We start from the raw sequence: 13,786 nt of genomic DNA on the forward strand, positions 1-13,786 counted from the left end.
TCATCTGAGAGAGACTCGCGAAGAGGAAAAATATCAACGTCATATGCAGCCCAGATTCCCCTGTCGCGAAACGTCAAATGCAGCCCACCGTTTTTATGCTTAGCTTAGCTTAGCTTAGCTTAGACTGACTACACATATCAATGGTTGCTATTCCGTGATTGACCGAAGTCAGTGAAAATGCACAAAGAATCTACTAGAAGTTCGACTGGGATTGGCCATAATCTTCTTCAATGTGCATAATTCAGTGCCTCTATTTGAACAAGGTCAATAACGGCGCCGGCCACGTTCTTGCAGTCCGGTGGGATTGGGGGAAGGAAGGTTAGTGTGTAACCTTTGCTATTTGGAGACCGTGTTTGCCTCTGCATCTCCACAAAGGTTACTGGGAGGGATGTTTGTTAATGGGAAGGATCGTTGGGTCACAGGATTCACTTTGATAAGCGATTAGACCATGATAAACAATGATTTGTGAGATATATACATGCTTATACGTAAATATAATATTTTCATTTGATATGAACAATTTCTATATAGTGGAAAATTTTGCCGACACTTGAGGTGACGAACCATTCAAAGTTTGTTGAGCAAATACCTAAATGTAACATTCCTACAGCTGTCAGGACGAAAGCATGTGTTATTACATTTTACTCATTTGAAAAGAAACAAAAAACTCGATTGGTTGGGACATCACAGAACACTCTTATTCTTATGCCGACACTTACAGTGGCGAACCATCCAAAGTTTGTTGAATAAAGTGAACCTTTCGCAAGTCTACACTTGTAGTGTCGAACCAAATTCAAACAAAATTCAAAGCTTTTTAAATTACAAAAATAAAGGTATATAAGAGGTGTTCTGAAAAAAAATGTTAAACATAAATAAATCATGAATCAGAGTTTGTGTCGACACTAACAGTGACGAACCATCCATAGTTTGTTGAAAAATCATATTTACATCCCACCATTTTAACGATTAAATGTGCAGTCATACATATTTTATAGATTAGAAATAGTAGCATGAAACGAGCTCACCAATTGATCTGTTATCCTTAACTGAGCAGCCACAATCCACTTTCAGCTTCACTCGTTTGCTCGGCTATAAAAAAGCAATCAGAAAAAAAGGCGCGCGACCCGAAAAGGAAAAAAAAAACGGACGACTGCTCGGGCTTTCTTGACGCACTGCCCAGGAGCAAGTGTCAAGGTCGAAGGATCAAAAAAAACGAACCGATCGCGGCACTTTTTCACTTACTTTAACCGAACTCACCGATCACGCGACTTTTTCACTTACTAGACCGACGCGCGACATGTTTGATCCTGCCCTCGTCGCTCGCCCCGGCAAAAGCAGCAAGCGTCAAGGTCGAGAGATCAAACAGAACTCCAAATGCAGCCCACCGTTTTTATGGCTGAAAAAGTGAAAAGTATTGTGTTCAAAGTAAACTGTTATTAAAAACCTCAGTCGGCGGAGCAGTTTTTTCTAAAGTTGCTGATAAATCTAAGCAGAAGATTAATTATTTCTAATGTCTGCTACGTTTGCTGGCATGAAATTTCACACAAACGGCTATTTATGATTCGATGTGATGCAAACTCAATCATTTTTTGCTGAGAGGTTCATGTGAGGATTTGAACAGCATGCGCATAATTGGTACACGGTAAAAAATAAGCACCATGCTATCAATAGTTCTGCACTTGGATTTGCACTACTGTTGAATCTTGACAAAATCAAGGTAACAGCACTTGAACTCAACGTTGCATGTTTTGATTTGAAATAAAAAAAAGTTAAAATAAACATTTCCGCCTGACCCAGATTTGAACCACCAACCTTCGGAGTGCAGGTCTAGTGTCTTACCTCGACACCAACTCGTATCTGTTGAAAGGGATCGAATTGATCTCAATTACTTTCTACAACGAGCTGTCAATGATTGCTTCCATACAAAAGACATGATGATCAAAATCAACAACTTTTCACTTCAGAGTCTAGTTCTAGAGACAGTAGAGCAAATCCAAAGTTGAAACTCTTTAAATCATGGTGATTAGTGTTTTGAATTGAGTCAAGTGATCAATCTATTCAATCGAACGTGCTGATTTTTTACCGTGTATAAACACAAAGTGGAATAAGAAAAAAACTCAGCAATCACAGAAAAAGAAGACCGTCTTCGCGAGTCTCGTCTCAGGTTATCATAGAACTTGAATACGGTCTCAAATCTTTTAGCGGAAAGCATTTTCACAAACTGGGACCATTTTTGTAATCTAAGTTAGAAATTTCCATATAACGTTAAACGCCCAGGGGTATGCAATGCCCTACAAATGTTCGTAGTTCATTCAATTTTGTTCGATTAATTCTCCATTATCAAAGTTACCCCAAAACAGAAAACCGACTTCCGATTATATGAAAAATTATATATCCATTCATAATAAATCTTTTGGCAATCTATCAACTGCAATCGATAGTCAGGATACCAGTACTTGTTTTAAAAATATAAAAATATTCTTTAAAATATAAATTATATTTCTTTTCTTCGAAAAAACTATCAAAGTTACCCCGTTTTACGGTACCGTCAAGCTACCATTCACCGTGCATTTAAGAAAAAAATGAACTTCAAAAAATTACACAACTTTTCCAAATAATTTTAAGCGTACTAGAATACCACTACGAAGCGAACGATTGTATAGTAATTCAGATGAAAATCTAAAACTAATGATGCATAACAAAAAAATACGTTTGAATTATGTTTGAAAATGTCATGTTAAGGTCGCCTTGTACCGTTCTATGTCACCATTTACCGTGCACACTAGTGCACCATTCACCGTGCGTATAGTTTTCGCCATGATTTAATTTTGTATCTTGAAGAAACGTTGTTGATGGAGCAACTATGTTGCTAGTAGTGTGCGCACACATTTTTAATAGTATTTAAATCTTCATTTACGATAAAAAACATAAAAAGTTTAAAAATTGGCCAAATAATTATTTTTTCATTAAAATCGTTATAGGAGGTTTGACTGTATTGTCCAAACCATTCCATATTCACTCAAAAACTAAATATGAAATAGTTTAATGACGACATCACAATAAATTTAATATTACCGAATAATTTCATACCTTTTACACTAATGCATGGTAATAGGAACCATATATATTGAAAAGGATCCATTCACCGTGCATTTGGGTTTCGACTGAAACACAATAAAAAATTCTAATTTGCATGAAACCTCATTGCTCATACGATGAAATACATCTTACTTGTAGTTTCCACAGTGAAAACTTGTTGAAATTTTGAAAAATTTGATACTCTATCGTTAAAATAAAAAATGTGATTTTTTGGCGTTTCTACTTAGATTGTTGAGAAATCTCATTATCAAACAGAATTCACATGATTTTGACTACATAAACTAGGGTTTTCAAAATGCTTTGTGACAAAAACTACTTCATTTCATCAGTTTTATCTTATTTTGCTGACAAAAGAATAATTTATGAAAATTGTATGAATATTCTGTAGGAATTTGTATATGTGCACGGTGAATGGAGGCCGCACGGTGACTGGTGACTTAACGGTACATCAAACAAGTACCTACTCAAAATTAAAAATATATGATTTATCAAACCTATCATTGCAATGGTTGACTTACTGATGTGGATTGACGCATGAAACTGGATTGATCCCATTCGCCCCGTTTAGCGAGATAACTGCGTCTTGCATGATTATAATCAATAAATTTAAATCAAATATTACAGCAATTATCAAAGGATACGACGGCGAAGGTAATGAAATCTTATGGCTTATTACCGCTGGCGGTGTGAATTCGTTACTGTTGATGGACATTGATAAGGATGGACAAAATGAGGTATCCGAAGAAATCTCGTATGACTTCAATAAAATTCAGCATTTCAAACTCTCTTTTTTAGCTGATTGTAGGAACCGACGATGGCTGCATCAAAATGTACAAAAGGGATTCGCTGCTGCACGAGTTTACCGAGGGCAACGAGATTCAAAACCTGATGGCAGTGAGTCCCAGTCAGTTCATGTTCAGCGTCAAAAACGGAACAATCGGCGTGTTCGATGAGAGCGTTCGAATGTGGCGAATTAAGTCCAAAACCAGGGTCACAGCGATGGCCATGTACGACATTCTGGGCTGCGAGGGTAAGCAGATCATTGTCGGCTGGAAGAGTGGCAAAATCGACGTTCGGGACGCCCAGAATGGCGATGTGCTGTTCAAAATGAAACTGAACGACTTTGTGTATGGGATCACCTGTAACGACTATCGTGGGATTGGGGTGCTGGATCTGGTGATTATTACGGCCGATGGCGAAAGTAAGAGACGTTTTTGTATCAAGTATATAAAATCAGGTTCATTTTATGTTGAGTTGACTTATCTGTTGAAAAGGATCTCAATTGAGTCCTAAAATTTTTAATGAATTCTTGTTTTTATTTAATAATACGAGCATAGAAACAAAATATACTCAAAATTTGGATTTAAACCAAGGGGTTTGACAAAATCTCAAAAAAAAAAAAATAATTTTGGGCTTAAATTAACGAAAATCATATACCGTTTTGTCTCAAATTCCGCACAGACTCATAATCCGAACACTTGGTTTTTGTATGGCAATTTGGTTGAAATGTTTCGCTGAAATATGTCACCATATAGAAGAAAATGGCAGTGAATTGCAATTCAATTTTAACGCCTCCAATATAATTTATACTGCGGGAGTAGTGATGATTCTCTAGTTTGAGACCAGTAGAACAAGCTCAGATGAATTTATTTGCGAAATTATTTATTTGAATACGATTTATTCGTGCTGTTCGGAATTCGAATCAAGGTGTTCGGAACATGAGACAGAATAAACACAGTGTTCGGCATTTGAATCAAAATGTTGTTCCATACTTTTACGTTAAAACAATACTAAAACTAATTAATTTAATATTATTATTGGTACACCCAACAGCTAACAGTTAGACTTTGCAAAGAAATTAAAATTTACATATTTATCAACCAATTTATGCCAATCAGATACATTTGAAGTCCCTGTTGACCTTAAGTGTTCGGAATATGGGTCAAAACGGTACAAATTAGTAAACATGTGTTTCTGGCCTTAACTTAAGCGTTTAGTCCAAAAATTGCGACAGGGCTTTACGTCCCTATTTGGAAGGATTTAGCTATTATCGTTGAAATCTAAATTAGACTGTTCGTAGCTGAACCACTTTGGGGTCATCTACAAATCACGTCACGCTCCAAAAGGGGGCGGGAGGTTGCCATGCCAAGCGTGACAATCCTTACACAATTTTTGAAAGACTCATACACAAAGTGTGACAAGGTGGAAGGGGGGGGGGGGGTTAGGTGGTCGAAAAAGTTAAAATTTAGCGTGACATAATTTGTGTACCATCCCTTTTCCTGTATTCCCTTTATCTAATTTGTGTACCGTAACGGGGCCCAGATAGCCGTAGCGGTAAACGCGCAGCTATTCAGCAAGACCAAGCTGAGGGTCGTGGGTTCGAATCCCACCGGTCGAGGATCTTTTCGGGTTGGAAATTTTCTCGACTTCCCAGGGCATAGAGTATCTTCGTACCTGCCACACGATATGCGCATGCAAAAATGGTCATTGGCACAGTAAGCTCTCAGTTAATAACTGTGGAAGTGCTCATAAAAACACTAAGCTGAGAAGCAGGCTCTGTCCCAGTGGGGACGTAATGCCAGAAAGAAGAAGAAGAATCCGGGGGCAAATTGATCACTATTTTACAACTTTTTGGTATGTTATCCTTTGGAATCCATATATTGTCAAACTAATTTTGACAAAATCAGTACTTCATTGATCTTTATCAGTATATGTAATCGATTTTGTATGAAATAATATTTAACATTTTATAAAATTTATTTTATATCAAAAATTGAAAAGGACTCACTGAAGCGAAATTGATCATCGTATAACAAAGCAGATTAAAGAATAACAAATTTCTATATCTACATAATTTGGGTCTCCTGAATCTACCAAAATTTTTACAACTCGTGTATTTGATCATTTTATTGCAAAATTAAACTTCATAAATCAACATATTACGCCTAAATGTAGGCCAGGCGTTTTCAGCCTTTTTTCCTCGCGGAGCACTTTTTAAAATAAAACTGTTGCGCGGAGCATCTGTTCTTCATCATCGCTTCGTTCGATATCTAGATTTTTTACACGCTTAACGACCCTATAACTCTCACAAAAATCGTAAAGTACGATTAATGTTGGTAAATATTTCATTATTTTGGTTTATTTATTTATTTATTTATTTATTTTTTTAACTAAAAATTTTGAAAGAGGGAAAAGCCCCTTTGAGTGATTCCTATTTGAAATTCTTCTCAAAAAGGCACAAAACCTTTTTATCTTTTCAAAATAACATTACAAAATGGTAATAATAATAAAATATAAATCTATAGGCTCAGACGGCATTTATCCATTACGGAGCCAAAAATCTTGAAAAAAGGGCCATGACTCGAAAACTACTTGATGCCAACCTTAAATGAGTTTGTTGAAAATGTTTCCATCAAACCTGAAAAAAGAATAAAAAGAAAGAAGCAGAATCATACGTAATACAAAGCATCATTTAAAAATCTATAAAGTATTTTTAACGAGGGTAAGAATTTACTTCCCAGAATATCACGAACAGATTGAGGGAGCAAACGATGATATATTTTCAAATTTCTAAAGAAAGCAATTCTAGGTATAGCAAAACGCGTACAATGAAAAACAATATGGTCAATATCCTCATAAGCAACACCACAATCACACAAATTAGAATCATTAATATTGATACGATATAAATAACTATTACAAATATAATGATTGGATATGAGCCTCGACACTGTACAAATAAAATTTCTTCCGACAGCAAAATTTTTAAACCAACTAAATCGATTAACATTAGGTAAAATTGAATGACACCATCGTCCTTTATCACTAAAGTCCCATGAAAGCTGCCAATTATTTAAAGAATATTGTTTTAAATCTGCAAAATATTCAGACGAAGAAATTTGTCTGTTGAACATACTGCCACAACGAACCCCTAGTTTTGCTAAAGAATTGGCTTGCTCATTACCATAAATATTAGAATGAGTAGGAATAAATTAAATAATGTAACCCTGAGAACTCAAATGACATAATTCTTTTTTTAGCAACAACATAATGTGATGAGTTTTAGAATTGAAATTAACGGAATTGAGTGCTTTCAAACAACTTAAACTGTCTGAACATATAATAAAAATATTTGGAGAACATTTTCTAATCAAAGAACAAGTAAAATACAAGGCAGTTAGTTCAGCTATGAAAACTGAGCAAGGAGATTGTAATTTGAAAAAATAAGCAGAATCATAATTATAAACTCCAAAACCAGCAACATTTTGGATTAATGATCCATCAGAAAAGTAAAGTGGATGTGTATCTAATCCAACAAATTTACGCCGAAAAAATAAAGGAGCGAAGCGAAAATACTCATCACTAGGAATTTGTTTTAATTCCTCATATAACGATAAATCGATCATTGGATGGAACGAGTGAACATTAATATCAAAATTATGATAATTGAATGTAGAAATTGTTGTAGGAACAATATTCAAAGAAGAACAATATTTGTATGAATCTAAAATTTTGCAAGTTGGATTTATATCATTTAAACATTTCAAAACATCAATTATTGGGTGTTTTTTCATAAAACAATTCAACATGAATTTACAATTTAATTCATGTAAGCGAGTTTTAAGTGGAATCACTCCAGCTAAAACCTCAATAGATTGAGTGTGAGTTGAATTCATTAATTTTAAACAAATTCTTAAACACCGAAATTGAATCTTTTCTAGCTTACAAAAATGCGATTGACTTGGATTTACAAAAGTAAAACATCCATATTCAATAATAGATCTAATGGTCGTTTTGTAAAGTGTAATTAAATCAGTAATTATTTTGATTTAATTTTTAATTGTTATGTTGAAAGATTTGATTTATTTGTTTGAGCAAACTAAATGAAACTGTATTTATTTTTGTCAAATAATTCATAGATTGAAAACGGCAGAATTGCTTTGTTGAGAAAATTTTCCGACTTTTGCTGTTAGTTCGAACACTTTTGGCGAGTTTTTGCAGCGAAATATTTCTTTTTAAGCCTTCATTAATGTGTCTGAATGGGTTAAGCACAAGTTTAACACTCACGAAAATATTCATAATATTGATGAAACTCGTAAAATATTTCTAGTTTTGTATCACGGTGCCAACATTTCGTTGGAAATCGAAGTTGCATGTACCTCAGATTTTTATTCGAGGGTACAACAACAAATCTTTGACACCCTAAATGTTTCAAAATATTCTGTCGGGAAAAAATTGATAACTTCTACCTTAAGGGTGGTTTTCCATATTAAATTCAAGAAATTTCAATTCAAGAAACCCAGCTTAAACTGATACATACAATATGTATGGAAACATTTTCACCGGCAGAATATGTTTAATCTTCCAGTTACAAAATCTTAGCCCAAACGGTAAACGTTTTTGTAAAATATCCGAGGTATACGAAAATTTAATAATGATAGACTCGTAAAAACTGTGTTTCGTAATCCACCATAACGTCGTCGATATCATATGGTGAAGATAATTTAAGACCACCTATTTAAGAATTCAAGAACACAAATCTAGAGATCAAAAAATGGTTTTGAATGAAAATTCCATCGCTTGACCGCAATCAATGAGTTACACATTAACATGTTGCGACAAGTGACTAAGTTTTCTGCAATAATACAAAGAGAGCGACGATGAAGAGAAATTGATCATTAAACTTTTAAGAAGAATCAATGTCGATTTCGAGGCATTGGTACAAATTTGGAAAACTTTCGCGGAGCAATTGCCAAGGCTTCGCGGAGCACCAAGTGCACGATATGAAATCCGCAGAGCACGATATGAAAACCGCTGATGTATAGGCAATTTCCCTTGAAATAAGCACCAAATAAACGGTTTTTATTTATTGAATTTATTTATTCTTTATTCCTGAATTCAAAGATATGTCGCAGAATTATTCTGTTATCAAAAATTGCATTATAAAAGAAAATTCCTAATTAATAATTTGTATTTATAACTAACCTGAGTATCAGGTTCGGTTCCGGTAAGATTAAGAATAATAATAAGAAGAGTATACGTGACCTTGTTTTTCTTGGTAGCCTTCAAATTTGACATGTTGAGTGCTATCAAGGTGAAAAATTCATTCTACTACTTAAAATCAAGATGGCGTCACAATCCAAGATGGCCGCCAGATTTTATCACTCAAAATAATACTCTTAATCTTCACTCGACTCGAATAAAACACCAACGATTGAAAACTTGTTTCTTTGTTGTACAGAATATAATGTTTGCATTGATTGCACTCGCCAAATGTGTCAAAATCGTAGAACATGATTTAGAACATCGTTCAGTTCATAAAGTAAATACCATGGCTCACCTAGTTTTGATTTTTTTTAAACTTCAAATGAAAGCTATATCCTTTATGTATACGATGCCACTAAGTTTGCTATGTGTCCCAAGGGAAATATGAGACATATCACGTGAAGAAATACGCATGATTTATCAAAAAATGGGCTTTTTCGCAAACTGTTCAGCTAGCTGACGTACGAGAGGTCCACTAATTTGAGAAAACAGAAAGGACCATCCTTAAGTTTTATCGAAAACTAGCGATCAGTGACATAAATAAAATTGGAATTCTAACGATGGGTGCCAATGGCGGCCTGGTTTCAGCGAGAATTGCTCAATATAACCAGCGCCCCACGTTTTGCCAGTCCTCTCATTCTGATTCCGACCTACATGGCGCTCGAAGAAAGAGGAGTGATCGTTTGCTTCTGGAAAGAAAACATCAACGAAATTATAGAAACAACTGGCTGCATTTGCTAATCACGGAACTGAAGGATACTTATACCAACAGTTTCTGATGGATTTCGATGAATTAATACACTAATTTCGTAACCCATCGCCTTCGTTGCGCCTTTCAGGATTGCGTTGCACTACGTATTTGACATTTTCTGTCGAAAAACATATAGAGGCCGGAATTTACAGTACAGGGTATCAGAATTATATCGGAATGCATTCACCATTATTTTATATTTTCTGAAAAATTGTTGTGTTATGATTCATTACGAAACTCAAAACAGTTGCGTAATGAGAAAGCGTTGCTTAATGAATCATTACAGCACTGGTTTCAGTTGCGTAATGATTATTCTCGCACTGCATACTTCAGTGCAGGAAAGTATGCCGTTTCATGACAGATTGGCGTGATGAAAAACAGCCTATTACGATGAGAAATTGCAAAAAAAATCATTACGCAACTGAAACCACTGCTGCAATGATTCATTACGCAACGCTTTCTCATTAAGCAACTGTTTTGAGTTGCGTAATGAATCATTACACAACAATTTTTCAGAAATTGTAAAATAATGGTGCATGCATTCCGTTATAATTTCTAATACCCTCAAGTGGTCTTCTACGTAATTGCAAACAATGTTGTACGTAACTCGTTGCAGAACTCGACTTTTACTCGTCGTAATTTACGACTCGTGCTGTAAAAATCTGTTGGAATCGAAGTAGTGTCGCACCTCAGGTAGAATCGTCGGTTGAAAAGTATGCGTCTTCGTAGGTAAAAGTGTGGAAGATTTGTTGTGAGGTATAATATTTGTGTAGGATGTTGAATTGTAAAAATAGATACCTGGATTGAATAAAGAGAGTTGCAGCTGCTGGTTGAGGCATCAGTCAGTTAGCTGCCCAGTTGAAGGAGACATCTACTGTATTGTATTTCTTTATGATTTGCAATCGGATGTGGACGGGCTAGCCTCGCTAGGATCTGCGTGGTCTTAGCGGCCTAGCCTTTCAACAAAATCATCATTCTGCAACTTGTTCCGTAAACTACTATTACCGAACTCTGAAAGTCTGTTTGAGTGTGTATGATCGTCAGAAGTTCTGTTACAACAGCTTTAGCGTCACTGTAAATTTTTATTTTATTTTATTTTAACTTTTTTTATTAGTATCCAAACATTACATTCATTCGGATGTTCTGTGTTATTAGACAATACTATCATCCTAATTTGGTAAAACAAATTTAAGATTTTATTAACATTTTGTTAACAACATATTACATTTCATTTGCCGTAGCAGTTCATATTTTTTAAAGGTGAGTTGATTTCACCTGCTTATTAAAAAAATAAACGCTTTGAATTTACTTAACCTAACTTAAGGTGATTTTAGAACGAAGCCATACCTCAAATTTTCAAGAGCACAAGACGGTTTTGGCTTCAGAGGTTTTTTTCAAAATTTTAGATAATTTCTAAAAGGGCCAATTGAGAAATCTTATTTTCAAAATTTTTGTTTCTTAATTGTGCAAAACGTTTCTTGATTTCTTTCTGCAAATCCTGCCATATAATTTTCATAGCAGGATCACGAGTGCGCTGAAATTGCCTTCTCCTCACGTTTTTAAGACGGATCAAGAGTTTAAGATCATCGTCTATAATCACGGATTCAAATTTTACTTCACATTTTGGAATTGCAATGTTCCTGGCTTCAACAATGAAATTTGTTAAAGTTTCAAGAGCATTGTCAATATCAAGTTTTGTTTGTAAAAGAATATTAACATCAAGATTAGAGGCAATATATGTTTCATTTATATTCCAGTCGGCTCGAAAATAATTGAAAGTGTAGCTGATAGGACTGAGAATCGCTTCATGGGATATTTGAAATGTAACAGGGACATGATCAGAATCAAAATCAGCATGAGTAACTAATTGGCTACAAAGATCACTAGAGTCGGTTAAGACCAAATCAATCGTAGATGGATTTCTAGAAGAGGAAAAACATGTAGGGCTATCAGGGTATTGAATTGAGAAATATCCTAAATAGCACTCATCAAATAAAATTCCGCCGTTGGAATTACTTTGAGAATTATTCCATGACCGAAGTTTGGCATTAAAGTCACCAATAACAAAAAAAAATGACTTTTTGCGAGTCAATTTTCGCAAGTCAGTTTGGATCAAATTAACTTGCTGTCCAGAGCATTGAAAAGGCAAATAGGCAGAACGTATTTTTACCAAGCTGTGTTTCAACTGAAACACCTAAAGTTTCAAAAATTTTAGTTTCAAATGAAATATGGGTATACATATTTAGCATGAACCTTCGATCACTTTTTGCGCTTGTAGCACAAAATAACTGATTTTAACATACCATTTATATAAAAGAACCTAAAGAATGATACTTGAGTCCAACCACATTTACAGTTTGAACTGGTTTTAGATACTCGATAGTGACAGTTCGTAGTCGACTCAACATGGAGTGACCCATTATACATCTGCAATAATAATATAATTTTCAGTTCGTGGATACACTACTCCAAGTGTGAATCTCCTGAATTTGCATAATGTTGCCGACGAAGAAATGAACAATCTCCTGTCGCAAAAACAGAAACTCCTTCTGGAGCTCAAACACTACGAAAACAACATTAAATTCAACAAGGATATTCAGGCCAACAATGATTCGCATCTGGCTCAAAGCGTCCCAGACAACGTCGGGGTTATTCCGTCGAATACACGACTTCAAATCGGCATATCCACCAGCTACGACAGCAACGACATGAATATCGACATAACCGTATCCACGAACAACGCTACGACCATTAGGGCGGTGCTGATCTTTGCCGATCAACTGTTCAAGGAGGAAACGCTGATAGCTCATTTGACGAAGGATGCCTCCAGGATTCTGATTCCACTGAAAACGCTCAAGGACAATGCGCAGGACATCCATATTAAAGCGTTTGTTGGCTACCCGACGAGTGTGCAGTTTCACGTTTTTGAGCTGACTCGACAGCTGCCGAAGTTTGCCATGTACACTATTCCCCATAGTCTGACTGGATCTCCGAAGAGCATCGGTAAGTGAATTTCAAACCTACAAAACACAATTTTCTATGACTCGACATCGACTCATGGAAACAAATGGAGCTACATTAAACATAATTTCTGGATTATTTGGGAAGGTCCCCATGAGCTGTTTTTCAAACAGTTGCTATCCTATAAAGGAATGGAATGTAATAAGCGGTTTCTTCACCATCGCTTAGGCGTTAAATCTAGTTTAACAATATGCATGAACGCGGCTTACGGCTTGAGTGGAAGTAAAGAAATCGGCTCTAAGACTATTTTAAGTTTTTTATGAGCTTTTCAGAAATACGAAAGATCTGAAGTAAAGGACACATTACACTACATATATACTACTCGTATATTGTACAGGGCGCAACGCCATCCGCAGCCTAAATATATTTCTGCTTGATTTTGCCGTCAGATTCCAAACAGAGCGTTTATTGTTCTATTAGCAAGCTATGCATGGTTAAACATTTTACTGTTTTCTCTTAATATGCTGAAGCAATACTTATCACCACATAATTAGCACATTTTGTGGGTGATTTTTCTCTTCGTCATCAGTCTTCTCTGATCTGGTTCCCAATATTCCTATGATTATTTTGTTTATCTTTCACAATCTGCCGATGATTTCACACATATCACACTGATAATTATTCGGCAAATTTTGTCTGAGGTGAATAGTCTGTGGTCACGTCTTCTGTTTTAAAGGAAAAAAGAAAACCTTTGATCACCGCCGATTTGTTAATAGCTTCGATATGCAGTAGTTTTCTAGCATTCACTACCGGATCAGATATCGTACAGAGGAGTTTGAAAACGAAAATGATAATTGATTGACCTTCAATTACTGACAAGTCATTAAGTCATGTAGCAAATAATGTTAAACATATCTTTTCTTACATCAT

At 35.3% G+C, this 13,786-nt stretch overlaps 1 protein-coding gene across 2 annotated transcripts in view; it reads left to right on the top strand.

Moving 5' to 3' along the window:
- LOC5571155 (Bardet-Biedl syndrome 2 protein homolog) overlaps nucleotides 1-13,786 on the top strand; it is a 29,398-nt gene that overhangs the window by 4,526 nt on the left and 11,086 nt on the right. For both annotated transcript variants that reach the window (XM_021844593.1, XM_001653421.2), the window contains exons 4-6: nucleotides 3,724-3,833; nucleotides 3,895-4,300; nucleotides 12,347-12,898. In XM_021844593.1, the coding sequence (XP_021700285.1) occupies nucleotides 3,724-3,833; nucleotides 3,895-4,300; nucleotides 12,347-12,898 (1,068 nt within the window). The remainder of the gene's footprint in view (nucleotides 1-3,723; nucleotides 3,834-3,894; nucleotides 4,301-12,346; nucleotides 12,899-13,786) is intronic.

This window comes from Aedes aegypti, chromosome 2 (genome assembly GCF_002204515.2).
Source record: "Aedes aegypti strain LVP_AGWG chromosome 2, AaegL5.0 Primary Assembly, whole genome shotgun sequence".
Lineage (NCBI taxonomy): Eukaryota > Metazoa > Arthropoda > Insecta > Diptera > Culicidae > Aedes > Aedes aegypti.